The 27,115-nt window shown below is 42.2% G+C and overlaps 1 protein-coding gene and 1 pseudogene across 5 annotated transcripts in view; one reads left to right on the plus strand and one right to left on the minus strand.

The window, feature by feature from the left end:
* Positions 1-462: 462 nt before the first annotated feature.
* On the minus strand, positions 463-5,774 carry LOC104672640 (annotated as a pseudogene). Its single transcript, XR_004058435.1, has 2 exons — positions 5,677-5,774; positions 463-1,405 (listed from the first exon to the last, which is right to left on the minus strand). The product of XR_004058435.1 is annotated as a ferritin heavy chain pseudogene (transcript).
* An 808-nt stretch (positions 5,775-6,582) lies between these two features.
* SLC9A7 (solute carrier family 9 member A7) overlaps positions 6,583-27,115 on the plus strand; it is a 145,671-nt gene continuing 125,138 nt past the window's right edge. For 2 of the 4 annotated variants that reach the window (XM_010376465.2, XM_030934454.1), the window contains exon 1: positions 6,583-7,053. In XM_010376465.2, the coding sequence (XP_010374767.2) occupies positions 6,720-7,053 (334 nt within the window). In that variant the 5' untranslated portion in view covers positions 6,583-6,719. The remainder of the gene's footprint in view (positions 7,054-27,115) is intronic. The other 2 variants (XM_030934453.1, XM_030934452.1) reach the window with 1 other exon arrangement.

Here is a 27,115-nt window from a genome sequence, read left to right on the forward strand (position 1 = left end):
TTTTCTAATATTCTTTGAGAATTTCTCTTTTTTCCTCCCTTTTCTTTTTGTTCCCTCTGTTTTTAGTTCCTCTGTTTCCCCAGCATTCCATTACAACTTATATAGTGTGATTTTTGCTATATACGTATGCCTTTTATTTCTTTTTTCTGTCTTAGTGCACTGACTTCGAGTTCCAATACAATGTTGACTAAGAGTGGTGATAGTGGACTTTCTTGCCTTTTCCCGACCTTGGAGGAAAGGAATTCAGTCTTTCATCTTAAGAATAATGCTAGATATCCTGTGAGGTTTTTTCTTGGATGTGTGTGGGGGGGTGTGTACCTGCTCTTTATCAGGTCAAAGAAGTTCCCTTTTATTCCTATTTTGCTGAAAGCTATCATGAATGGATGTTGAATTTTGTCAACACTTTTTCTGCATCAGTGAATATGATCCTGCAGCTTTTCTTCTTCTTCTTTTTTTTTTTTTGGTACCAAATTTCTTTATTTGAAGGAATGGTACAAATCAAAGAACCTAAGTGGATGTTTTGGTGCAACTTATAGAAAAGGTAAAGGAAACCCCAACATGCATGCACTGCCTTGGTGACCAGGGAAGTTACCCCATGGCTATGGGGAAATTAGTCTGAGGCTTAGCTTTCATTATCACTGTCTCCCAGGGTGTGCTTGTCAAAGAGATACTCTGTCAAGCCAGATTCCGGTGCTCCCATCTTGCGCAAGTTGGTCACGTGGTCACCCAATTCTTTGATGGCTTTCACCTGCTCATTCAGGTAATGTGTCTCAATGAAGTCACACAAATGGGGGTCATTTTTGTCAGTGGCCAGTTTGTGCAGTTCCAGTAGTGACCGACTCACAATTTTTTCCAAATGTAATGCACACTCCATCGCATTCAGCCCGCTCTCCCAGTCGTCATAGTCTGGTTTCTTGATATCCTGAAGGAAGATTTGGCCACCTCGTTGGTTCTGTAGCTTCATCAGTTTCTCGGCATGTTCCCTTTCCTCATGAGACTGGTGAAGAAAGTATCTGGCAAAGTTCTTCGAAGCCACATCATCGCGGTCAAAGTAGTAAGACATGGACAGGTAAACGTAGGAAGGGTAGAGCTCCAGGTTGATCTGGCGGTTGATGGCGGCCTCTGAGTCCTGGTGGTAGTTCTGGCGCACCTGCGAGGTGGACGCGGTCGTCATGGCGGAGGCTAAGGACAGGCGGCGGCGGCGGCGGCGGCGGCGGCAGCGCGAGGCTGGAGCGGCGGCGGCGGGGGCCTTGGGCGGTCCGAGGGCGCGGTGAAGAGGTGACGGAGGGCTGGCTATGGGCGGGCGGCTGGCCGGGATGGGGGACCAGCGCCGGGTTCCATCCTAGCACTGTTGAAGCAGGAAACCCCGACGACTCTCGGCGAAGAACATCTGGCCGCTTTTCTTCTTTAGACAGTAAAATGGTGGATTGCATTGATTGATTTTCTCACTTTGAATAAGCCTTGTAATCCTAGGATAAATACCACTTGGTCATGGTGTATACTTCTTTTTTATACATTGTTAGATTCAATTTACTAATATTTTGTTAAGACTTTTTATGTCTAAGTTCATGAGAGATATTGGTATGTAGCTTTCTTTTCTTCAACTGTCTGACTCTCTAGAAGAGATTGTACAGTATTGGTGTTATTTCTTCACATCAAAATCTATTTTTGTTGGATGTATTATTTTTGGTTAATAGTTCTTTCAGCACATTGAAAATGCTGTGCATGTCTTTATGACCTTCTTGGTTTCTGATGAGAAATCCATAGTCATCCGAATTGTTGTTACCCTGTATGTAATATGTCCTCATTTTCATCTTTCTGTTTTAAACGTATTTTCTTTTCAGCAGTTTGAATATGTCTATGCTTTGATTCTTTGGGTTTATCCTGTTTGGGGTTTGCTGAGGTTCTTCAATCTGCAGGTTGGTGTCTTTTGCTTCATCTGAAATGTTTTCAGTTATAATATTTTCACATCTTTTTTTTCTGTACCACACTGTTTCTCTTCTCTGTCTGTAACTCTAAAGACACAAATGTTAGATATTTTGTTATCTCCTATAGGTTTTTGTGGCTCTGTTTATTTATTTCTCAGTTTTTCCTCTCTGCTATTCAGGTTGGATAATTTCTATTGATCTATTTTTATATTTACTGACTCTTTCATCTTTATTCTGCTATTGCATCCATCCAGTTTTAAAATTCCAGCTATTGCATTCTTCACTTATAAAATTTCTTTTTTTTTTTTTTTTTAATTTTTGAGATGGAGTGTCACTCTGTCACCCAGGCTGGAGTGCAGTGGTGTGATCTCGGCTCACTGCAACTTCCGCCTCCCGAGTTCAAGTGATTATCCTGCCTCAGCCTCCCAGTAGCTAGGATTACAGGCACGTGCCACCATGCCCAGTGAATTTTTGTATTTTTAGTAGAGACGGGGTTTCACCATGTTGGCCATGCTGATCTAGAACTCCTGACCTCGTGATCTACCCGCTTTGGCCTCCCAAAGTGCTGGGATTACAGGTGTGAGCCACCGTGCCCAGGCAAAATTTAAATTTGGTTCTTCTTTTATCTTTTACTCCTGTGCTGAGCCTTTTATCTTTACATTCATTTCAAGATTATTTGTCCTTACTTGTTGGAGCATCATTATAATAGCCGCTTTACAGTTAATTCCAACATTGGTGTCACCTCAGCAGTGGTGTCTGTTATTTGCCTTTTCCCACCCAAGTTAAGATTTTCATGGTTCTTCAGGTGTTGACTAATTTTGGGTTGTATCCTGGACATTTTGAATATTATGTTATAGGGCTTTGTATCTTGTTTTAATACTATGGGGAAATATTCATATTTTTGTTTTATTGGGCTTTTGTTTTATTCATATTGGGTTTTAGCTTGTAATAGACATGCTTGGGTTTAGATCACAAGTTCTGACATGCCTTTTCTGGATAGTGGCTCCAAAGTCAATTCAGTTTTCAAAAGTTTGTAATGCTATTCAGATCTGTCCTACATGTGCTTTATCCAGTGGCTAGTCTAGGGCTTGGGTGGTGGTCTGCCTCTTAGTTCAATTATCACAGTATTTGGTATGCTGTTTAGGATCAGATCCATGTGTAGGTTGGGGTGAACGTAGGAGTTCATAAAAATTTTATGAGGACCTTTCCCAAGGTCCTCTCCTCTCTACTGTCTCCTTGGTACTTTGTAATGCCTTGGAGTTCCCCTTTTAATCAATTGGCAAGAAATCTAGGCTATTTACTTATTTAAAGACAGGGTCTTGCTCTGTCGCCCAGGCTGGAGTATGGTGGTGTGATCATAGCTCACTGTAGCCTCAAACTCCTGAGCTCAAGTGATCCTCCCACCTTAGCCTCTTGAGTAGCCAAGACTACAGGCAAGCACTACTGTGCCCAGCTAATTGTATTTTCAAATTTTTCATAGAGACAGGGTCTTGCTACATTGCCCAGGCTGTTCTCCAACTCCTGGCTTCAACCAATTCACCCACCTCGGCCTCCCAAAGTGTTGGGATTACAGGGGTGAGCCACCATGCCTGTCCAGAAATCTGGGTCTTTATTTAATACTCTCTGTTATGTATTTCCTGCAACTCTGCCCATGTCTTGGGCCAAACATCAGGACAGATGGAGTGAAAAAATACGTATCATTGAGCGTTTGACCCCACTGTCTTGGGACCAGAGCTACTCCAAACAGAGAGGAAGGTTCTCCCCTCCCTTAGCAATTTTGGGTGCTTGAAGGTACTGCTGTCTCCATTGTCACTGTTGACTCAGCTGCCACAGTGGGATTACTTATTGGCTAAGATGTAAGAGAATGGCGAAAAGAAAAAAAATGGCACATTTCTCTTACTTTCTCTGAATATTAGGAGACCAATTTTCTGCTTTTCCTGGAGCTCTCTCTGTCCATGTTGATGCTCCCTTCTGGGTTTTAAGCTTCCTTGAGTCCAGTCTAGTGGAGACTGGAGGAAATAAATGGTAAATTCACTGCCAGTTCAGTTTTACTTCAAATTCTGTTGTTTTCCCTCAGTTTATGTGGTACAATTTACTTTCCAGAGTTCTCAAATAGTTGCTGCATGCATTCTATTCACATTTTGTAATTGCATTCACTAGTAGGTAATGGGTTTAGTGTGATTATTCTGTGTTAACTGAAATCAGAACTCCTGTATTATATATGTTAGTTTTCACACATAAATATGTACAGATAACGGAGTGTTTTCTTTGGTGTGTATTTGTGAATGGTTGGGACTAGGCTTTTCATACTCTACCCAAGGGAACTGCTTTACATAATAAATACTCTTCTTGTTATCTATTGCTGTAGAAGAAACCACCCTCAAACTTAGTAGCTTAAAATAACATCAATCATTTTATTATGTTACAGTTGCAGATGCTGGTTAGGTTCAGTGACATGGTTCTTGCTTAGGGCCTCTCATACGTCTACAGTAAGATGGTGGCTGGGAGTGAATTGATTTGAAGACTCATTCATTCACATGCATGGCATTTGGGCTGGGAACACTCAAAAAGTTGGGTCTCCTGTAGCATCTGCCCCTATTGCTATATGGTCTCTCTACATGGTTTCTTCAGTATGTCAGCTTCCAGGTAGCTAGATTTCTTTGTTTGTTTATTTGTTTTTTTGTTTGTTTGTTTGTTCTTGGAGTCAGGGTCTCACTCTGTCACCCAGGCTGGAATGCAGTGGTACAATCTTGGCTCACTGCAACTTCTGCCTCCCAGGTTCAAGTGATTCTCGTGCCACCACCTCCCAACTAGCTGGAACTACAGGCGCACACCACCATGCCTGGCTAATTTTTGTGTTTTTAGTAGAGACAGGGTTTCGCCATGTTGGTCAGGCTGGTCTTGAACTCCTGACCTCAGGTGATCCACCTGCCTTGGCCTCCCAAAGCGCTGGGATTACAGGTATGAGCCACCGTGCCCAGCCTAGCTAGAGTAGAAAGTGACAGAATGAAACAGGCAGGAGCTAGATTACCTTTTATGACCCAGCCTCACAAATCACATAATCTGCATTACCACATTATATTCTTTGAGGGAATCACAAAGGTCCACTGAGGTTCAAGGGGAGGGAACATAGATGCCCCTTCCTGATGGGGGATGGTAAGGTTCTGGGATTGGAAATATGATTGTGGTCATCTTTTTAAAAAATACAATCTGCCACAAATACTAAGAAGTCTGTACTTTCAAGGTAGCTCCTGAGTTGAAGAGAGCTTTTCTAAAGAGAGAAATTCTGTCCTTGAGTACTGGGCACCCAAGGGGGCATAATATTATGACCAATACAGTGCTCATGCAGGTTTTAAGTATTTGCAATTTTATTGGGAACCTGTGTGGAACTTCAAGGTATATGGATGTTTGCAGGGGCTGAGTGACTGCCTAGAGGAGTTGGGAAATGGGCTAGCTAAAATCTAGATGAAGAGATTTCCCTGCTGTAAAGAAACCACTAAGCAGCTTTGGCAGAGTGCTCACCTACAGGGGAACCAGGAAGGCTGAAGTACTCTGAAGAGTTTTCTTACCTAATGCTACCTCTACCCTATTACTCCATTTGGTTAAGCATCACCTTCTTCAATGAATCCTCTTAAAAATGCAAACTCCCCAGGGAGCGAAAACATGGACAGTTTTGGTAGAGATTTCAGAGTGGTTCAATAAACACGAGTACAGTGCTAAGCACTGGGAATTCAGTGATTAATCTGACCTTGTTTCTTCCTTGACCAGAGGAGCAAGGCAGATTGAAGATTCTAGTTTTTCTGAGAATTTGTTCCAAGAGGCTTCATCCTTGAGAGTCCACGCCATAATTTTGTTCAGAGCTGGGCTTCGTCCTAAGAGTCATTAAAAGACTCTGAGCTACCAGGGGAGCAACATACAAGAAAGGGTCATCAGGGTAACCCCCACCCCCCACCACCACCTTAGAACCAGCTACTGCTCATCTACCAGGAATGGCAAGCGTTCAGTTCCTTCTGGTTCAACCCTCTGACGAAGTCTATTCCCTCAAGTGAGGAAGGAGATACCTCAACGCCCTCCCCCGATTCCAACTCCCTATCAGTCCTCACATTTGAGTTTGATGAGAACAGAGGTTTGAATGAAACCTAGCAGATTCTGGGGCTGGAAGGCAACCTGAGAGATGAGGAAAGAGAGATGTAGGGGCTAACGTGGCTTCGGGGCTGCTCGGTTCACTGACAGCCCCCACCTTACTGGGCCCGGGGGGCTGCACACTGGCCTGAGATTAAACACTTCGCCGTGGCGCCAGAGACGAGACTCGATACCGCAAGGCTAGCCCCGCCAAGCCGATGCTCCCGCTAGGCGCCGGCGACCTCTGGCGTCCCCTTTAGGAAGTGCGGCGGCGACTGCCCATGAACTGGCCCCGCGACCCCAGACGGCCTGGGCAGGTGCTCCAGGACTGGGTGAGGAGCGCAGAGAGGCAAGCTGCCGGCGGTCGGCCCACGGACCCGAAGGCGACACCCGGCCCCCCCTGGGTGGCTCGGTTGGCCCGCGGGGCGGCGCGGCGTGGCGCGGCTGGGGTACGAACAGGTGCGCGGGCGGGGGGCGGTGCTTGGGGATCCTGCGCACTGCGCGCGCCCCTCCCCCGCGCGGCTCCGGGCGCAGCCCCGGCCCGGCGCGAGTAGGAGGAGGAGCTGCGGCGGCCGCTGCCACTCCGGCAGGTCTGCGGTGCTGCCAAAACCCGCCGACGGCGCGGGCTGCTGGTCCCCGCCGGGAGGAGGCGCGGGCGGCCCCGGGACCATGGAGTCTGGTGACGCGGCGCGCCCTGGCTCGGGTCGGGCTACCGGGGCGCCGCCGCCGCGGCTGCTGCTGCTGCCGCTGCTGCCGCTGCTGCTGGGTCGGGGGCTGCGAGTCGCGGCCGCGGCCTCGGCCTCCTCCTCTGGGGCGGCGGCTGAGGACAGCAGCGCCATGGAGGAGCTAGCTACTGAGAAGGAGGCGGAGGAGAGCCACCGGCAAGACAGCGTTAGCCTGCTCACCTTCATCCTGCTGCTCACGCTCACCATCCTCACCATCTGGCTCTTCAAGCACCGCCGGGTGCGCTTTCTGCACGAGACCGGGCTGGCCATGATCTATGGTGAGCACCCCTGTTGCACCCCCGCCCTCCACACCCCTCGGCCGCCGCGCTCCTCCTGGCGCCGGGCGGTGCTCCCCCTTCACTTGCCAACGTGTTCCGTTTCTTTTACGTTTCCCGCTGCGACGGTGTTGGTTCCCAAGGTCAACTGTCTGCATTTTCTGACTCTCTGCTACCGTTAAAAACAATTCCACCCCATTTCCACGTTTCTGCATTGGGAACCCAGGAAAACGAAAGGGACAGAGGTAGTCCGGTTCCGTCTGCCCCGTTCGGTCTCTGTTGCAACCCTCTTACCCAGCACCTTCCGCTCCAGTTGAGCTCGATGTGGTGTGTGTGCCTGCGTGGTGGCTGGAGGTGGGTGGCTTCCCAGGTGACCGCATCACCTCAGGGGACAGGCCACAGTAGGGAGTGGGGACGAAGTCTGAAAGTGTTTTTGCTTGCGTATGGGTTAGTGGGGCCTCTCGGACGCCACATCCATGTTCAGCCTGGGTGGGTACCCACTCCTGAGGTCCGCATCCCCAGGTCTCTTAATGATAAAGCATGAAGTGTGCTGAAAGGTGAGCAGTGGTCCAGGACCCAGAGTGGGTGGCACCACCATGTCAGGCCTAGACGGGGAGACAGGCACGCCTCCTGCTCTTATGTCCCAAGTGGGAAGTTATATCCAGTTACTTGCTTTCTCAAACGAAGAGGAGCTTTTGTATTCCTAAGATGGTAACATGGAGTGACTTCGAGGTACATTTCTGAATGTATGAAGAGGAAAAGTCATGGTTTTAATTCTGGAGTCAGCCATCTTTTGTTGTTAGGGGGAGACTGATGCTACCCTCCTTTTCTAGATTTAATGGTACACAGTGTGTTACATGCACAGCGGTCAGTACAAATCTCCCTTTATTACATGGATGTCAGCCATAATCTGAGTCATCCCTCTTCCTCTGCTGTGCCCCCTGCCTCCCCCCTCGCCCTGCCCATGACTCCAAAGTGGAGTCAGGTATTCTCTTTTTGAATGTAATTCGGTGGTGTTAAAGCCCACGTTGGCATCCTCACACGAAATAGACGAGCCACTTTATGACTGTTCCCAACGGGGAAAATTGTATTTTATCACTTATACTGAGGGATTTCTTCATTCAGTTTCCATCCAGGTGCCCTGATAGAGAACGGAAAGCAAAAACCTTAACCTTTAATGTGAAAATTACCCTTGGTTCTGGGCCTTGCTTTTCATGTTTCTTGATTAGTTGTTAACAGCCGGGGCTCATGGCCACCAGGCCCTCGCAACCAAACAGTGTAAGGGGCAAGTGCTGTTAAGAGCCCTCTAGTTTTGAAGAAGTAGTGACCTACACAGATCTTGAAACAGGACCAGGTCTAAAACTGAGTTTGGTGATTGCAAATTATAGGTCTCAACACAGACTTTGGCCTCAATCCCTGACCGTTATTGAGCTCTATGGTTTGTGTCAGTTGGTGATAAATGACTGATGCCAGGCCTGCAGGTAAGCTGGGAGGTTTCCTGAGAAGACAGACAGGGGGGAATTGAAGCACGTGGTCATTGCAGGTGATTGACTCCAAGCCATGATGCAAATGAAAATTGCCTCTATATAGGTAACCATGAAAATATTTTTATTTAATAGGCCCTAGACCCAGTTTCTTAAAGGACAATGTGAAATAGGAGGTAGATTTGACAGATTCGTAAATACATGCTCAAGGGATGGAAAATAAATGGGGATTTAAAAATATATTTTGTGGAGAGTACTCAGTGTTCTGAGGAGTTCAATCACCTTTATCTTAAGGCTTAAAGACAACAGTGGAATTTTCCTTTGCTGATACGTACTTTTGAAACTCACCTCCATCTTTCAGCCATTTGGTTGTGCTACAGTGTACTGTTTTATTTTGTGAACAATCAAGTTACAATTCTGGTGTAACTGATGACTGTTCAGAAAAGGCAATATCATCTCAGCATTCCTGTGCAATTTTGTTCTATATCTCTGAGTATTAGTGTTTCTTTAAATGTATAAAGAAATTTAGTTTGTCAATATGTGATGTCTCAGGTTATGCCAAATATTAATATTTTAAGGATTATCTGTAATTGTGAGAAAACATTTCTTCATTCTCTCAGGTATGTTTGCTCTTCTGCTTCAAGGTGCCCCTAATCTGAATTCTAATGTCATGTGGTTAGCTAATTATTCATAATATACTGAAGACTATTGGGATGGGGATTTTAAACTGATTTTAAAATTCAGTTTGCAAATCTTTTAAAAAATTGTCCGCGTTTAAGATGTACAACATGATGTTTTGATAAACACAGTGAAATGATTGCTACCATCAAGCAAATCTTTGAACATAAGTGAATCCGGTAAAAATTTTTCAAGACTTCTCTTTTTTAATAGTAAAAAATAAAATTTTATTTCTCTATATCGATAGAGGAAGTGAGTAATTGTCCTCTTGGCTCTGAATAAGGAACGACAAAAAGACCTAAGGAAACATTTTTTAAGTATCCACTGTGTGCTGGGAACCCAACTTAATTTCTGGAGGCAAACAATTTAACTTCTAAATGTTTATGAATGAAGGAGTTCATCTGTGAATTTCAAAACTCTTTATTTTGAGAAAAAGTTTTACAGTCTAATTTCTGCCACCTTTTTGTGTTTAAGTGATACTTTGAGAGGAACAGCGTTTACATTTAAGATAAATTTATATCTATATTTATATATTTGTTGGCATAGTCATAAAATATCTCTGGAAGGACATGCAGTAGATGAGTAACATTGGTTTCCTTGGGGGAGAGGAACTAGATGGCTGTGAAATAGGAGTGGGAGGGAGAGGTCACCGTATAACCTTTTGTTCTTTTTGATCTTGTAATAGCATTTTTTTTTTTTTTTTTTTGAGACGGAGTCTCACTCTGTCACCCAGGCTGGAGTGCAGTAGTGCAATCTTGGCTCACTGCAACCTCCGCCTCCCGGATTCAAGCAGTTCTCCATCTCAGCCTCCCGAGTAGCTGGGATTACAGGTGCCTGCCACCATGCCCGGCTAAGTTTTGTATTTTTAGTAGAGATGGGGTTTCACCATCTTGGCTAGGCTGGTCTTGAACTCCTGACCTTGTGATCCTCCCGCCTCAGCCTCCCAAAGTGCTGGGATTACAGGTGTGAGCCACCACGCCCGGCTGTAATAGCAGTTTAATATGCTCCTCAAATCACTCAATTTGACGCCTGCTTCTCCCTATTTAAATCACATTATGTTATCAATTTTCTTCGTGACCCTTCAATTGTTAATTGTGCCCATGGAGCTTTTCTGAGCCCTGTGTCTGGGATGGGGAGGATCTCTCTCTCTCTCTCTCTCTCTCTCTCTCTCTCTCTCTCTCTCTCTCTCTCTCTCTCTCCCTCTCTCTCTCCCTCTCCCTCCCTCCCTCCCTCCCTCTCTGCCTCCTTCCCTCCCTCCCTCCCCTCCCTCTCCTCCCTCTCCCCCTCTCCCTCTTTTTCCTTCCTTTTATTCCATTATCCTCAGAGAGTAGTCGATGTTACATTAGCAGTGATGTGCACAAATAGATCCCATAATAAGTGCTTGCTTGGGTGCAGAGTATCTAAGGAAAATAAAAGACACACTGTGAATGCTTAACGTTTAAACAGAAAGGAACTCCCCCACCCACCAAGGGACACTTGTAAGCATTCCTCCCTGACAGGCCAGGGCAGCTACAAGGGAAAGTAGCTACAGACCTAACTCCCCAGGGAGGTTGAAAGCAGCCCCCAGACCCCACCACTGGAGCTGCAGGGCAGCAGGGCACTTGCCTGCCACCAGTCTAACCTGTTTTGTCAGGCCAGAGAGCTCCCAGCTGCCTGTCTCTGTTATGTGATTAAGTGCCATCCTAAAGTTATTGGGCCCTACATGTCTGTGCAGCAGAAACAGAAAGTGTTTAGGGCAGGGAAAGGTGGTATAAACAGACCGTGCCAGTTCATTGTGGTTCTCTCTCAGATGTACGGTAGTTCCACTTCCCCCATAATGTTTTTGTGACAACTGATATGGATCCAAAATAATCTGACTCTGCCATGCTAACCCACTACCTGCTTCTCGCTTCCTCCTCCTCCTCCTCCTCCCTCACCACCCCATCACCTCTCCAAAAAGATGTTGGTCAGCCCCTCTAGGTTCTATGGGTTGTGGGCTCACTGTTGCTGTGGTGGAGCTGGATTGCTAAGCACAGCCTGAGAGTGGGCTCATAGGCAAAGTCTGAAAGGGAAAAATGATGACTCTTTGCGGTAACATGAAATTAACATTTGAACCTGTAAGCAAACATTTTGAAACCATCTCCTTCCTGGTTAATCAGGAGTCCCCCCTTTTAAGAGCCCCTCACTTTGGTCCCAGGAAAAGCTTCTGCATAGTCTCACTTTGGTACCAGACAACCCTGGGTTCAAATGCTGGCCCTGTTACTTATAAAACTGTATAGCATTGGATAAACTCTCTGAGCCTTAGCTTCCTTTTTTGGAAAATTGGAGATTATGTTACCTCACAGAATTGCTGTGTTATTGAGATATTCTAAAGGGTTAAGTGCAGTGTCTGACACTTAAGCACTAGGTAAATATTAGTTCCCATTCTCATTTTAGGCTTTGTGATTCTTTGGCAGGCTTTACTACTTGAAGTTTGTTTAGTAGTGACTTGCTGTAATTTTAAAATGCATTAGGACACAGTTAGTGGAAGTGAGGAAAACTGTATATTTTGGGGTGGGCTATTGGTTAATACCTAGAAAAAATTTACAACACATCTACCCGTTTTTATTTTATTTATTATTGTTGTTGTTGTTATTATTATTATTATTATTATTGTTTGAGACGGAGTCTCATTCTGTCGCCCAGGCTGGAGTGCAGTGGTGCGATCTTGGCTCACTGCAAGCCCCGCCTCCTGGGTTCACGCCATTCTCCTGCCTCAGCCTCCTGAGTAGCTGGGACTACAGGCACCCGCCACCACGCCCAGCTAATTTCTTTTTGTATTTTTAGTAGAGACGGGGTTTTACCATGTTAGCCAGGATGGTCTCAATCTCCTGACCTCGTGATTTGCCCACCTCAGCTTCCCAAAGTGTTGGGATTACAGGCGTGAGCCACTGTACCTGGCCCACACCTACCCTTTCATTCAGCATTTTCAATTCTTGGACTTTCAGAAATCTATCAGAAATACTTGTGCTAGCATGTTACAATATATAGACAGCAATATTTGTTGCAGTGGAAATAAGTTGTAGTACTCATCAGATGGGACTGGTTAAACTATAGCACATTCCCATAAAGGAATGCTATGCAGCTGATAAAAAGAGGTGTTTTAAGATGTCCTTTAAAGGCTACTGTCCACACATAGTGTTGTGGAATAAAGCAAGGCACAGAACATCATGTACAGTATTATTCTATTTGATATTTCAGTAACTATATACTGTATATACATAAACATGATGTATATAATTTATATATGATATATGTGCTTTTCTGGAAGGATATGCAAGCTTTATCTTTCGGGAGCGGGATGAGTTCTTGGGAGAGAGAGAGGGGAGATGGTACTTTTCTTCTAAATGACCTGAACTTTCTTTAATACTGACACATTACTTTTGCCATTTAAACGTTGTTTAAAAATAAAGCAAATAACTTATGTAGCAAAAAAATGCTTTATAAATATGAGATTGCACTGTGTGGTTACATAGCATTTTCCTTGGATTGTCAAAATGTTCTTTGTAAAGCGATCTCTGGATATAAATAATACTTTTACTTATTTGAAAGTTATAAATGGAAGTAAAATGTATCTTAAAAAATAGAAAAAGGCCGGGCGCGGTGGCTCAAGCCTGTAATCCCAGCACTTTGGGAGGCCGAGACGGGCGGATCACGAGGTCAGGAGATCAAGACCATCCTGGCTAACCCGGTGAAACCCCGTCTCTACTAAAAATACAAAAAACTAGCCGGGCGAGGTGGCGGGCGCCTGTAGTCCCAGCTACTCCGGAGGCTGAGGCAGGAGAATGGCGTGAACCCGGGAGGCGGAGCTTGCAGTGAGCTGAGATCCGGCCACTGCACTCCAGCCTGGGCGACAGAGCGAGACTCCGTCTCAAAAAAAAAAAAAAAAAAAAAAAAAAAAAAAAAAAAAAATAGGCTGGCGCGGTGGCTCAAGCCTGTAATCCCAGCACTCTGGGAGGCCGAGACGGGCGGATCACAAGGTCAGGAGATCGAGACCATCCTGGCTAATATGGTGAAACCCCGTCTCTACTAAAGAATACAAAAAACTAGCCGGGCGACGAGGCGGGTGCCTGTAGTCCCAGCTACTTGGGAGGCGGAGGCAGGAGAATGGCGTGAACCTGGGAGGCGGAGCTTGCAGTGAGCTGAGATCCGGCCACCGCACTCCAGCCTGGGCGACAGAGCCAGACTCCGTCTCAAAAAAAAAAAAAAAAAAAAAAAAAAAATAGAAAAATGACATTTACTAAAAACATTTCTTAGAATATTAAAAAGTTAACCTTTGTGGAATGCTGTAATTAGAAAAATCACAATTTTTCAACTTCTAATGATAGTTTATTTAGACAAGGGTTTTCAGTGAATCCCAGAATCCTAGGTGAAAGGTTATTGGGGAACATGGTACTTGCACAGTACTATCACCCCACAGGTTACTTGCCTGTTGCAAAGAAAAGAAGGTACCTTTACAGTGAAGAGGTCTGGCAGTCACCATCTTATAAGCAAGTCATCAAATGTATCCTTGGTCATTGTGGGACTATCTAGTATCATGGTATACAGGAAGTATACAACTTTACCTATGTAGTATCCTTCCTGTATATGTTTAATCCGAATCAAATCAAGGACTTAGACACATCTTCCAGTTTCCAGGAAATACAGACGATAGAGAAACAAGTTGTAAAACACCATGAGAAAACAATCAGATAAATCCAATATATGGGACGATCTGTAAGACAGTTCCCCTAGACTCTTCAAAAAGTCAATGTCAAAGGAAATAAAGAGGCAGGGTGACTGTTCTAGATTAAGGGAGGTCAAAGAGGCTAAATGTAGTATGAGAAACTTGATTGGCTCCTAGTTCATGAAAATGAATTATAAAAGATATTTTGGGGATAGGTAGGGATATTTGAATGTAGACTGGGTATTAGATGATTTTAAAGAATTATTGTGATTTTTTGTAGGTGTGATAATTCAGGTTATGCAGGAGAATGTACTCATTCTTTGGAGATGCAAGCTGAAGTATTCGGGGTGAAGTATATGAATCCTAATATATGCAACTTTCAAAAAGTTCAGTCAAAAAATATACATATCACTTATATAGAGAAAACAAATATTGCAACATACTAGTTAACTGTTAAATCTAGGTGCCTAGTGAAAGGGTATGCTTTATACTCTTCTTTCAACTTTTCTGTATGTTTTGACATTGTTATTAAGATGAAAGATTGGAAAAGAAGTTAATCCCCCTCTTACGTTGCAACCTATGAACTTCCCTGCCTGGAAGATTGTATAGGTGAGGCTGTGTACATCCTGTCTGCTACTCTCATTAAACTCTTTCTAGCACTGATTAACACTGTTTGACATTAGTTTACCTGAGGTGATGTTAGGCTTACGTGACTTGAGAATCAGTAACTTCTTTCTTCTTTTTTTTGAGACAGGGTCTCACTGTGTCATGCAGGCTGGAGTGCAGAGGTGTAATCTCAGCTCACTGTAGCCTGGACCTCCTGGGCTCAAGTGATCCTCCCACCTCAGCCTCCTGAGTAGCTGGGACTATAGGTGCTCACCACCGTGCCTGGCTAATTTTTTGGTATTTTTTGTAGACACAGGGTTTTGCCATGTTGCCCGGGCTGATTTCGAACTCATGCGCTCAAGCCATCCACCTGCCTCGGCTTCCTAAAATGCTGAGATTACAGGCATGAGCTGCTGCACCTGGCCAGTAACTTCTTTTTCATTTTACTTCTTGTTTGATTCTTAAGTTCATGTACTTTTTTAATTGCCTCTGTTTAACATACAAGAGAATATGTGTTAGGATAATTTTCTCTTTCAGTTAAAGCATGCTACCTGGCTTTTAATCAATATGGGTATTTATATTACAGTAATACTAGATGTTAAAACAAAACAAACCCAAATATCAATGACTTAACATAGAAGAAATTTGTTTTTCACTCGTGTAATGGACCAGTGCAAGGGACTGGCAGGTGGCTCTCTCTACGTTGTGATTCAGGGACCAGATGCCTTCCATCTTGTGGCTTTCCCATCCCATATGGCCTTGGAATCCTCCTCCTCCAGTTGATGAATGAAGCAAGGAAATGAAAATCATATGGGGAAGACTTATGTGCTAAGCCTGGAAATGTTCCGCATCACTTTGCCCACTTCTGTTGGACAGAACCTGGTTACAAGGCCACATCTAACTGGAAGGGAGCCAGGGAAATGTAGTCTAGTTGGAAGAAGAGGAACAGGTTTGGAAAGCAGCTAGCCAATCTCTGTTGCAGTATTTGATGAATACTTTGTTATACATAATCCAGAAAAGAGAAGTAATAGGATTTGCATGTGATTTGTGTGTACCACAGTTTACATACAAATGTAAAGGACACTGAAGGATATCTTGGTTGCTTCCAAGTTTTGGCAATTATGAATAAGAATATTTAAGTTTCCACCCTTCAAAAACATTCACTATGTTGTTTCTAATAAAATAATAGTAGAAAAAAGTAGTAACTGTTTATTGAGCACCTGTTAGAAGTACTTTGTATACTTTAAGCCATTTAACCTTCACATCAAATGTTTGAAGCTCAGGCTGGGTGTGGTGGCTCATGCCTGTAATTCTAGCACTTTGGGAGGCCGAGGCAGGAGGATTGCTCGAGCCCAGGAGTTCAAGACCAGCCTGGGCAACATGGCAAAACCCTATCTTTATTAAAAATATAAAAATTAGCTGGGCATGGTGGCATTTCCCTGTAGTCTCAGCTACTTGGGAGGCTGATGGAGGATTGCTTGAGCCTGGGAGGTCAAGGCTGCAGTGAGCTGTGATTGCATCACTGCACTCCAGTTTGGGCAACAGAGTGAGTCCCTGTCTCCAAAAATAAAACTGTTTGAAGATCCTAATATTGGTCCTATTTTCCCAGGTGAAGAAATTGAAACGTAGGTCAAGTACCTCCTTTGTTTAGGGTCACATGTTTGAAATTGGGAAATTGGGATCTATTAAAGGATGAACTCAGTATAGCTGAGGATGTATTTGGCCAGGATAGAGCAGAACCTGAATCCTGCCCCATTACCACTTCCCAGGAGGTCTCTGAGGGAAATCTATGCCCAAAGTAGAAAACAAAGCAAAGTTGACCCTTTTTTTCTTCTTTTTTCTTTTTGAGACGGTCTTGCTCTGTCCCCCAGGCTGGAGTGTAGTGGCACGGTCTCTGCTCACTGCAACCTCCGCCTCCCTGGTTCAAGCGATTCTCCTACCTCAGCCTCCCGAGTAGCTGGGATTACAGGCATGCGCCACCACGCCCAGCTAATTTTTGTATTTTTAGTAGAGACGGGGTTTCACAATGTTGGCCAGGCTGGTCTCAAACTCCTGACCTCAAGTGATCTGTCCACCTCGGCCTCCCAAAGTGCTGGGATTAGGGTGTGACTACTGTGCCTGGCCCAAAGTTGACCCTTTTATGTTAGCTAGGACTTTCGCCCTCAAGCTCCAGGGTAGAACAGTGAGGAATGAGGCATGAAGAATGAGTAGGAGCAAAATGCCTGCTCCTTTCAACCCAAAGGTCACACTCCAGGTGTTATTCCATTGATATGACAGAAGGCTACCAGTGTTTTAGGGGAAAAAATGTTAAGAGCTGTTCAGAGTGCCTTCGTATGTGAGAGTAATTGCTTGAAAGCATTCTCATCTCTAGACCTCACTATCATAGAGGTGGGGAGGTGGATAGGGCTGGGTCTGTTCAGCTCTCATGTCTCTCTACTCTATGCTAGTTGTGATGGGCATATCAGAATCTTCTGGTGAGCTTTTCCAAACTACATTAGAATGTAAGCCCTGGGCAGACAGAGATATCTATCTTTTGTTTGTGCTGTCTCCCCAGACCCTAGAACAGTGCCTGACACCTAGTAGATGCTCCAGAAGTGTTTGTTTAATGCATTCTACTTTGTCTATCAAAAAATAAGATGCTGTAACACTACCTAGCATTAGAGGTCCTTCCTTCAAGTTCTTCCCTCCCCTCCTCCTTCAAGTTCTTATGCCTCAGCTTCACACTGACAGTGAAGTTTCTGAGAAGGAAACCTTTGTGTGTGAAAACATTTGCCTGAATTGCAGCAGACTGTTTAAGAAAGGAGGATTAAGGAATAAATGAGTATACAAATAATGTGTGTTTGCAGAAAAGTATGTGTTTGGCTGATAAGTCACATGGTAGTTTTTTGTTTATGTTTTCTTTTGGTAAAATATGTATAACATAAAATTTGCCAGTTTAACCATTTTTAACTGTATAATTTAATAACATTTATAATATTCACAAAGTTTTATGGCCATCTCCACTATTTCCAAAGATTTTTTATTGCCCCAAACAGAAACTCTTCCAGTTAAGTAGTAACTCCCCATCCCCCACTCCTTCTAGCCCCTAGTAGCCTCTAATCTACCTTCTGACTTTGTGAATTTGCCTATTCTAGATCATTCGATCATTCATGTTAAGTGGCTTCATATAATATTTGTCCTTTGTGTCTGGCTTATTTCGTTTAGCATAATGTTTTCAAGGTTCATCCATGTTGTATAGCGCATATATGAACTTCATTCCGTTCTATGGCTGAATAATACTGCAGTGTGTGTGTACACACACACACACACACACACACTCCGCATTTATCTATTCATCAATTGGTGGACACTCGGGTTATTTGCACCTTTTGACTATTGTGAATAATGCTGCTATGAACACTCACATAGAGGTATGTGTTAGAGTCCCTATTTTCCTTCCCTTTCCTTTCCTTCCCTTCCCTTTCCTTTCCTTTCCTTCCCTTTCCCTTTCCCTTTCCCTTTCCCTTTCCCTTTCCCTTTCCCTTTCCCTTTCCCTCTCCTCCCCTCCCCTCCCCTCCCCTTTGAGTTTCGCTCTTGTTGCCCAGGCCAAAGTGCAATGGCACGATCTCGGCTCACTGCAACCTCTGCCTCCCAGGTTCAAGCAATTATCCTGCCTCATCCTCCCAAGTAGCTTGGATTATAGGCATGTGCCACCACACCCAGCTAATTTTGTATTTTTAGTAGAGATGGGGTTTCATCATGTTGGTCAGGCTGGTCTCGAACTCCTGACCTCAGATGATTCACCCACCTCGGCCTCCCAAAGTGCTGGGATTACAGGCATGAGCCACTGTACCCGGCCATTTGTTTTCATTCCTTTTGGCTGTATACCTAGGAGCAGAATTGCTAGGACATATGGTAATTCTATGTTTGACTTTTTGATGAACCACCAAACTGTTTTCCACAGCAGCTGTACCATTTTGTATTCCCACCACAAGGCACAAAGATTCTAATTTGTCCACATCCTCTCCAACAGTTATTATTTTCCATTTTAAGAAAACAATAGCCACCCTAGTAGGTGTGAAGCGGTATCTCGTGTGGCTTTGATTTGTATTTCCCTAATGACTTATTTTTATTTCCCTTTCATGTACTTTTTGGCTATCTGTATATTTTATTTGGAGAAATGTCTACTCAAATTCTTTGCCCATTTTTTAATCAGGTTTTTTGTCATTGGGTTGTAGGAATTATTTATATATTCTGAATATTAATCTCTGCCTCTTTCCATTATATTGTCATTGTCAAAGACCAGATATTTATATATTGTGTGCTCATTAACATATGTTTATAATTTTTTTTGCATTTGCTTTTTTAATCATGTAGGAAAAATGAGTTTGAAACCCAAATTTTTATGTTTACTTTTTTTTAAAAAAAATTATTATTTCTTTTATAAACGAATTATTTCATGTTACTTTATTTTAACACAATTTAAACATTGATGCATAATAGATGTACATAGTTTTGAGGTATGTTATAATTTAATAAATTCATATAATTTGTAAAGATCAAATCAGTATATTTGAGATACCCATCACCTTAAATATTTGTCTTTTCTATATGCTAGAAACATTTGAATTATTCCCTTCTAGCTATTTCAAAATGTACAAAGATTATTGTAAACTGTAGTCACCCTGCTGATCTACCAAACACTAGGTTTTGTTTCTTCCATCAAACTATATGTCTCATTAATCACTTTCTCTTCATCCCTCCTCCCTACCCTTCCTGGCCTCTGGTAACAAATAGTCTACACTCTATCTTCATAAAATCCACTTTTTTAGCCCCCACATATGAGTGAGAGCATGAGATATTTATCTTTCTGTGCCTGCCTTATTTCACTTAACATAATGACCTCCAGTTCCATCCATCCTACTGTGAGCAAGAGGTTTTCGTTCTTTTTTATGGCTGAATAATATTCCATTGCATATATATACCACATTTTCTTTATCCACTCATCCATTGATGGGCACTTAGGTTGATTCCATATTTTGGCTATTGTGAGCAATGCTGCAACAAACACAGAAGTGCACATGTTTCTTTATTATATTGATTTATTTTGTTTTGGGTATATACCCAATAAGTGGAATTGCTAGATTATGTGATAGTTCTAGTTTTAGTTTTTGAGGAACCTCCAAACTGTTCTCCATAGTGATTGTACTAATATACATTCCCACCAACAGTGTATGAGGGTTCCCCTTTCTCCACATCCTTGTCATCATCTGTTGTTGCCTGTCTTCTTGATAAAAGCCATTTTAACTGGGGTGAGATGATATAAAATTGTAGTTTTGGTTTGCATTCCTCTGATGATTAGTGATGTTGTGCATTTTTTCATATACTGGTTGGCCATTTGTATGTCTTCTTTTGAGAAATGTTTATTTAAATATTTTGCTCTTTTTTAATAGTTTTTTTTTTTTTTGCTGTTAAGTTGTTTGAGCTCCTTATATATTCTGGTTATTAATCTCTTGTTGGATGGATAGTTTGCAATAATTTTCTCCTGTTCTGTGCATTGCTTTTTTGTTTGTTTGTTTTGAGATGCTGTCTTGCTCTGTCGCCCAGGCTGGAGTCCAGTGGCACCATCTCTGCTTACCATAACCTCCGCCTCCTGGGTTCAAGCAATTCTCCTGCCTCAGCCTCCCGAGTAGCTGGGATTACAGGCACCCACCACCATGCCCAGCTAATTTTTTTTTTTTTTTGTATTTTCAGTAGAGATGGGTTTTGCCATGTTGACCAGGCTGGTTTCAAACTCCTGACCTCAAGAGATCTGCCCACCTTGGCCTCCCAAAGTGCTGGATTATAGGCGTGAGCTACCATGCCTGACCTGTTTTTTTTTTTTTTTTTTTTTTTTCTTGATTGTTTCCTTTGCTGTTGGGCCCCTGTAGTAAATTTTTCATTTAAGTTACTTTCCTTTTTGGCTTCAGAATTCTAATGCTTCTTTTTTTTTTTTTTTTTTTATAAATTCTGTGTCTTTATTGATATTCTTATTTTGCTCATACATTGTTTTCCTGGCTTCCTTTATTTATTTGTCCTTGATTTCCTTTAGTTTTTTTTTTTTTTTTAAGGTCTCTGTCACCCAGGCTGGAGTGCGGTGGTGTAATCACAGCTCACTGTAACCTTGAACTCCTGGGCTCAAGTGATCCTTCTGCCTCAGTTTCCCAAGTAGATAGGACTACAGGCACGTACCACCATGTTTGGCTAATTTAAAATTTTTTTTTAATAGAGACAAGTGCTTACTATGTTGCCTAGGCTGGTCTTGAACTCCTGGCCTTAAGCAATCCTCCTGCCTCAGCCTACCAAAGTGTTGGGATTACAGGCGTGAGCCACTGCCTTTCATTCTTTAAGCATATTTAAGACAGCTGATTTAAAGTTTTCGTCTCATATATCCAGTGTCTCAGCCTCCTCAGGGATAGTTTCTTTCAATTTTTTTTTTTCCTTTGAATGGCCTGTACTTTTCCTCCCTGGTAGCTGCAGAGTGTTTTTTGTTTGTTTTTTGACCTACCTTACAACATTTTTCAAGCAATGCTTGCTGCTTGTCTGCTACAAGTGGGCTCCAAGTTAGGCAAAATGGAGATGAGAACCTCAAGTCATTCCTTTGGGTAGTCGTCAGACAGGTTAGAACAAACACAAGAAATTGCAAACAAGGCCTGCTCTGCTCCCTCTGGAACCAGCGACCAGGGGATATGGGCTGCTGTGTTCAAGACCACTGCTAAGCTGGTGAGGAGGTGGGACAAGGGCAAGCAAAATGCCACACAGCCTTCCTACCATTTTAAAATTGCCTTGTTCTTCAGTCATTGTTCACTTGGTTGCTCTAAACCTTTGAATCTTTTCTGGAATTCTGACAAAATTGGCTCTGACAGCTTCTGCTTGTTTTTCAGTGTTTCTGTGGAGGGATGGGAGTTTGGAGCTGTCTACTCTGCTATTTTGCTAATGCTCTTTACCACATGGTATTTTTAAAAAATTAAGATTCTGTATATCTTCAGAGACACTACAACCTTTGGGGAAGAACAGTGTTAAGGCTATGTTTTGTTGAACTTGTTTAACATGTTACTGAGATAGTAAATGTCCCAGGGGTAGTCTTTCAAATTGTATCGTAGGCTCCTATCACATATTTTCATTGAGAAGTTAGAGATGGAGAAACATCTAACTAGTGTGTAACTTTAGGTTCATAGTCAACAAATTTTCTCCTTTTACTTCTCCATATCTATCCCTAAAACTTCTTTTAGGTAAAGACACAGTTACTTCAAATTGTCTTGGGTTATTAAGAGGATTGATTCTCAGATTACTTTTGTTGAGTGTAGAATGAACGAGGTGTAGCAGACTCCGGTTACCTCCCAATATCCATTATTCCTTTCATTATTCCAATAGAACCCTGTTCTAATTAGCTCAGCATATTGCTGTGCAACAAGAAAACTACATTTCCTGGCCTCTCTTGCAGCTGGATGTGGTTATGTGATCAAGTTCTGGCCAAAGGTAGGAGGAGAAGTATGTGGGATTTATGCAAAGTATTCTTAAAGGGGCATGCCCCTCTTCTGCCATGCCTTCTGTCTGCTTCCTGGAATGTGGATGTAATGGCTAGAGCTCCAGCAGCTGTATTTGGTCAAGAGGTAACCTTGGGAATGGAGAACACTTCTGGCAATACAATAAAATAGAAGCTGGAGTCTCTGACAGCATAGAGCTGCCATGCCAGGCTTGGACTGAATACTTATGTATTTCTTGTAAGTAAGAGAGGAATGGGTTTTTGTTATTTGCTGCTGAACCTGAATGTAACTTTTACATCAGGCCCTGAGTTCCACTTGGAACTTGGGTGTGACATACGGGGCTGTTTTGAGAACTTGATGCAGATGTTCATACCTATGATGGATGTGGCACTGCTTGGGATTCTAGGGGAGGCCAAAGAGTAGACAGTACAGGGCCAGAGAAAGGATTTGAGGAAAAGATTCAGATTTAAAGTGCCACTTATATTTGGGGACTTTTGGGCATCTAACAAGTACCCACACCATAAAGACTCACAGGATCCAGAGATAGTTGTATTAAAGCCATGACTTATTACAGTGAAAACATACACAGCAAGATCAGCAGGAGAAAAAGACATAATGGGTGGAGCCTGAGAGTCTAAATATGAGCTTCCTAAGTTCTTCCTTAGGAGGTTGGGGGTGGGGCTGCATAGAACAAACTTTTTCCTCCAGCAATTAAATGTAGCAGCACATATGCAGTGTTTCTGTTTAGGAAGCTTGCTTAAGACACAGGCTTTTCTGTATTGAGGGCTGATCAGGCGTTCTTATTGAAATTTCTGAGTTCCAGAAGGAAAGCAAGTGTTCACCATAAATCACATTTGCAAAAGCAATTTAGCCTGGCTGGTACAGCAGAATTCAGTGTTCCAGGCATATAAAACAACCTTATCAATTAGTAGCATAGGGAATATCTCACAGGCCAAGTTCCCAGGACCTATTGGAAGATGAGGTCATGCACGCAGGCCCTCCTAGAGATAGCAACATCAGGCCTGCTATATTAACTTTTTCCTGCAGAGTAATATGTGGTGTCAACTGGCTGTTAGCTTTTGGGTCCTTAAGGTTTCCTCAGTTTCATCCACACTCTTATTTTTGAACCATTACTTTTTTAGACTCATTAATTTTTTTGAGATGGGGTCTCACTCTGTCACCCAGGCTGGAGTGCAGTGGCATGATCACAGCTCACTGCAGCCTCAGACTCCTGGGTTCAAGTGGTCTTCCTGCCTCAGCCTCCTGAGTAGTTGGGACTACAGGTGCATGCCACCATGCCAGGCCAATTTTTAAACACTTTTTGTAGAGATAGGATCTCACTATGTTGCCCAGGCTGGTCTTGAATGCCTGGGCTCAAGTGATCCTCCCACCTTGACCTCCCAATGTGTTGGGATTATATAGGCATGAGCCACAACACCTGGTCAGATTTATTAATTTTTAACATTATCACAAGTAAAATTGACTTTTTACTTTTGATGTACAGTTTTATGAATTTTAACATATAGATAAATAGATAGATATGTGTAACCACCACCACAACCAAGATGAAGACTTGTTTCAGTGCTCTAAAAACTCCCTTGTACTACCACATCACTTGGGCAACCACTGATCTAGTCTCTATCACTATAATTTTGTCTTTTCAAATATGTCATATAAATGGAATTGCACAGTATGTAACATTTTGGGACTAGCCTTTTCATTCTTCACAATGCCTTTGAGATTCACCCTTGTTGTTGCATGTATCTATAATTAGGTCATTTTCTTTCTTTTTTTTTTTTTTTTGCTCTGCGGGATTCCATTTTATGAATGGATCACAGTTTATTTGCCAGTTGAAGAACACTAGGCTTGTTTCGAGTTTTTGATAATTATGAATAGGGCTGCTATAAACATTACTGTACAGGTTTTTTGTATGAATGTACGTTTTTATTTTTCTATGGTAAATACCTAGGAATGGGATTGCTGGGTCAGAAGGTAGGCATATGTTTAACTTTATAAGAAACCTGCCAAACTGTTTTCTAGAGCAACTGTACATTCCATCTAACAACATGTAAGAGTTTAGTGCTCCACATTCTCTTTAGAACTTGGTATTGTTAGCATTTTAAATTTTAGCCACTCTAATAGATTAATAGTGGTATCTCATTGTGATTTTAATTTGTATTTCCCTAATGTTGAATATATTTTCATGTACTTATTTGTCATTTACATATCCTTTTTGGTGAAATGACTGAGTCTTTTTCCCGTCTTTAAATTGTACTGTTGTTTTTCTTTGGAGTTTCAAGTGTTCTTTATATACTTCGATGGAAGTACTTTGTTAGATGTGTAATTTGCAAATATTCTCTCCTAGCTTTTGGGTTTTTTTTTCTTTTTAGTGTCTTAACCATATCTTTTGGGGAGCAAAACTTTTAAATTTTGATGCAGTCCAATTTATCAACTTTTATTTATCATGCTTTTGGTGTCATGTCTAAAACTATATAATCCCAGGTAGAGAAGATTTTCTCCTAAATGTTTTATGGTTTTGCATTTTATATTTAGATCTATGATTTGAGTTAATGTTTGTAGAAGATATGAGGTTTAGGTTGAGGTTTTTTTTATGTATGGATGTTCAATTGTTCCAATATGTTTGATGTTCTTTTGTTCCAAAAGATTGTTGTTGACAATCTTTTCTTCACTGAATTACTGTCACAACATTGTCAAAAATCAATTGTCCATATTTGTGTGGATCTGTTTCTGGACTTTCTATTTTATTCCACTGATCTGTGTATCTAGCTCTTTGCCAATACCACACCATCTTTCTTACTGCAGTTTTATAAAGGGTCTTAAAATTGAATCCTCCAACCTTACTCTTTCTGAAAATTATTTTAGCTGTTCTAGTTCCTTTGCCTTTCCATATACATTTTAGAGTCAGGTTGTCTCTACCTGCAGAATATCTTGCTGGTACTTTGATTGGAATTGTGTTGAATCTGTTAGTCAATTTGAGGAAAGTGGACATTATTACTGTATTGGATTTTCTGATCCATAAAATTGCATTTCTCTGCTTAGGATTTCTTTATCTCAAAAATGTTTTATAGTTTCAATGTACAGGTCTTACACATATTTAATGGACTTATCCTTAAGTATTTCACATTTTTGATGTATTCACAAGTGTATTTCACACATTTGATATTATTTTCATAATTTCAATTTCCAGTTGTTCATTGCTAATATATAGAAATACAATTAATTTTTATGTATGAGTTTTGTATCCTGTAGCCTCACTAAACTTACTTGTTCATTTTAGTAGCTTTTTTTTTGCATATTTCATACATAGACAATCATATTATCTGTGAATAAAGACAGTTTTGTTTCCTTCTTTGCAATCCGGATGACTTTGATTCCCTTTTTCTTGCCTAATTGCATTGTTTAGAACCTCTAGTACAGTGTTGAATTAGAAGTGGTAGGGCCATAGAGGACATCCCTATCCTGTTACTGATTTTTGGGGAAAGCAAAATTTTTCACCGTTAAAGTTAGCTGTAAGTTTTGTTTATTTGGCCGGGCGCGGTGGCTCAAGCCTGTAATCCCAGCACTTTGGGAGGCCGAGACAGGCGGATCACGAGGTCAGGAGATCGAGACCATCCTGGCTAACACGGTGAAACCCCGTCTCTACTAAAAAATACAAAAAACTAGCCGGGCGAGGTGGCGGGCGCCTGTAGTCCCAGCTACTCGGGAGGCTGAGGCAGGAGAATGGCGTGAACCCGGGAGGCAGAGCTTGCAGTGAGCTGAGATCTGGCCACTGCACTCCAGCCCGGGCGACAGAGTGAGACTCCGTCTCAAAAAAAAAAAAAAAAAAAAAAAGGTTTGTTTATTTGTTTGTGGCTATTGTAAGTGGGGTTGCCTTCTTGATTTCTTTTTCCGCTAGTTCATTATAATGTATACATATACATGTACAATGTATATATTACAATATATGATTGGTATATAGAACTGCTACTGCTTTTTAATGCTGATTTTGTATCCTGCAAATAAACTGAATTTGTTTATATCTAAGAATTTTTTGGTGGAGTCTTTAAGTTTTTCTAAATATAAGATTATGTCATTTGCCAAGAAGGATAATTTGACTTTTTTTCCAATTTGGATGCCTTTTATTTATTTCTCTTTTCTGATTACTCTGGCCAGGAATTCCAGTACAATGTTGAGTAGGAATGGCAAAAGTGGACATCCTTGTCTTGTTCCAGTTCTTAGAGGAAAGGCTTTCAGCTTTTCCCCATTCAGTAAGATGTTAGTTGTGGGTTTGTCATATATGGCCTTTAGGGAAGCTTTAATTTTATAAATGTGTTTTGATCTTTCTTGTTATTGTAATCCCCATATACATACACTGTGTCCTTTGGTATTTATTTTTCTTGAACTGTGGACTTTGTGTGTGTGTGTGTGTTTATACAGTTAAGTATATTTAAATGTGTTTAAATACACATTTAAAACAAGCCTACTATGGACTATCTTTTTCTAGTCTAGGACTCTGTTGACTGCTGTACATTTTTGCTGCTGAGAGAACTAGGGGGAAAGAAAAGATTGCATTCATTAATAGAGTAGGCTATGAATGAGCCAGAGTGATTCTCCCCAGTGGTATGAATAAGACAATTGTCTATTTTCAATGGCAGTGTTATGCTGAGTGTTTATGATGGCACTGCAGAGAGACACAGACAAGGCGGTAATACTGTAGTGATTTTTATCCATTGTGGGAAAATCTGGTAAAGAGTGGAGGTCTGTTATGGCAGATGAAGTCCTTCCAGCACAGTCAGAGAAAAAGAGGCAGGTAGTTCAGTAGGAAACAACTGTTTACCAAGGCATTGGAAGAGCTGAGAAGTCAAATAGAGTGTGTTGAAGCAAGCTAAAGATGAGCAACAGCAGAAAGCTACTGTCATCCCTAGGGCTGACACAGGGAGAAGGTAGTATTACCAGAGCCCGGGAATGATGTTGCCGAGCAAGAACTGGACCTATTGTGAGGGCTGTTGGGACCTGGTCGGAGGGCTGTCTGGTGGGAGCTTCAGCCATGGAGAACACATAGCCACGAGAGAGAGAGAGAGAGAAAGAGAGAGAGAGAGAGAGAGAGA

This window comes from Rhinopithecus roxellana, chromosome 7, assembly GCF_007565055.1.
Source record: "Rhinopithecus roxellana isolate Shanxi Qingling chromosome 7, ASM756505v1, whole genome shotgun sequence".
Lineage (NCBI taxonomy): Eukaryota > Metazoa > Chordata > Mammalia > Primates > Cercopithecidae > Rhinopithecus > Rhinopithecus roxellana.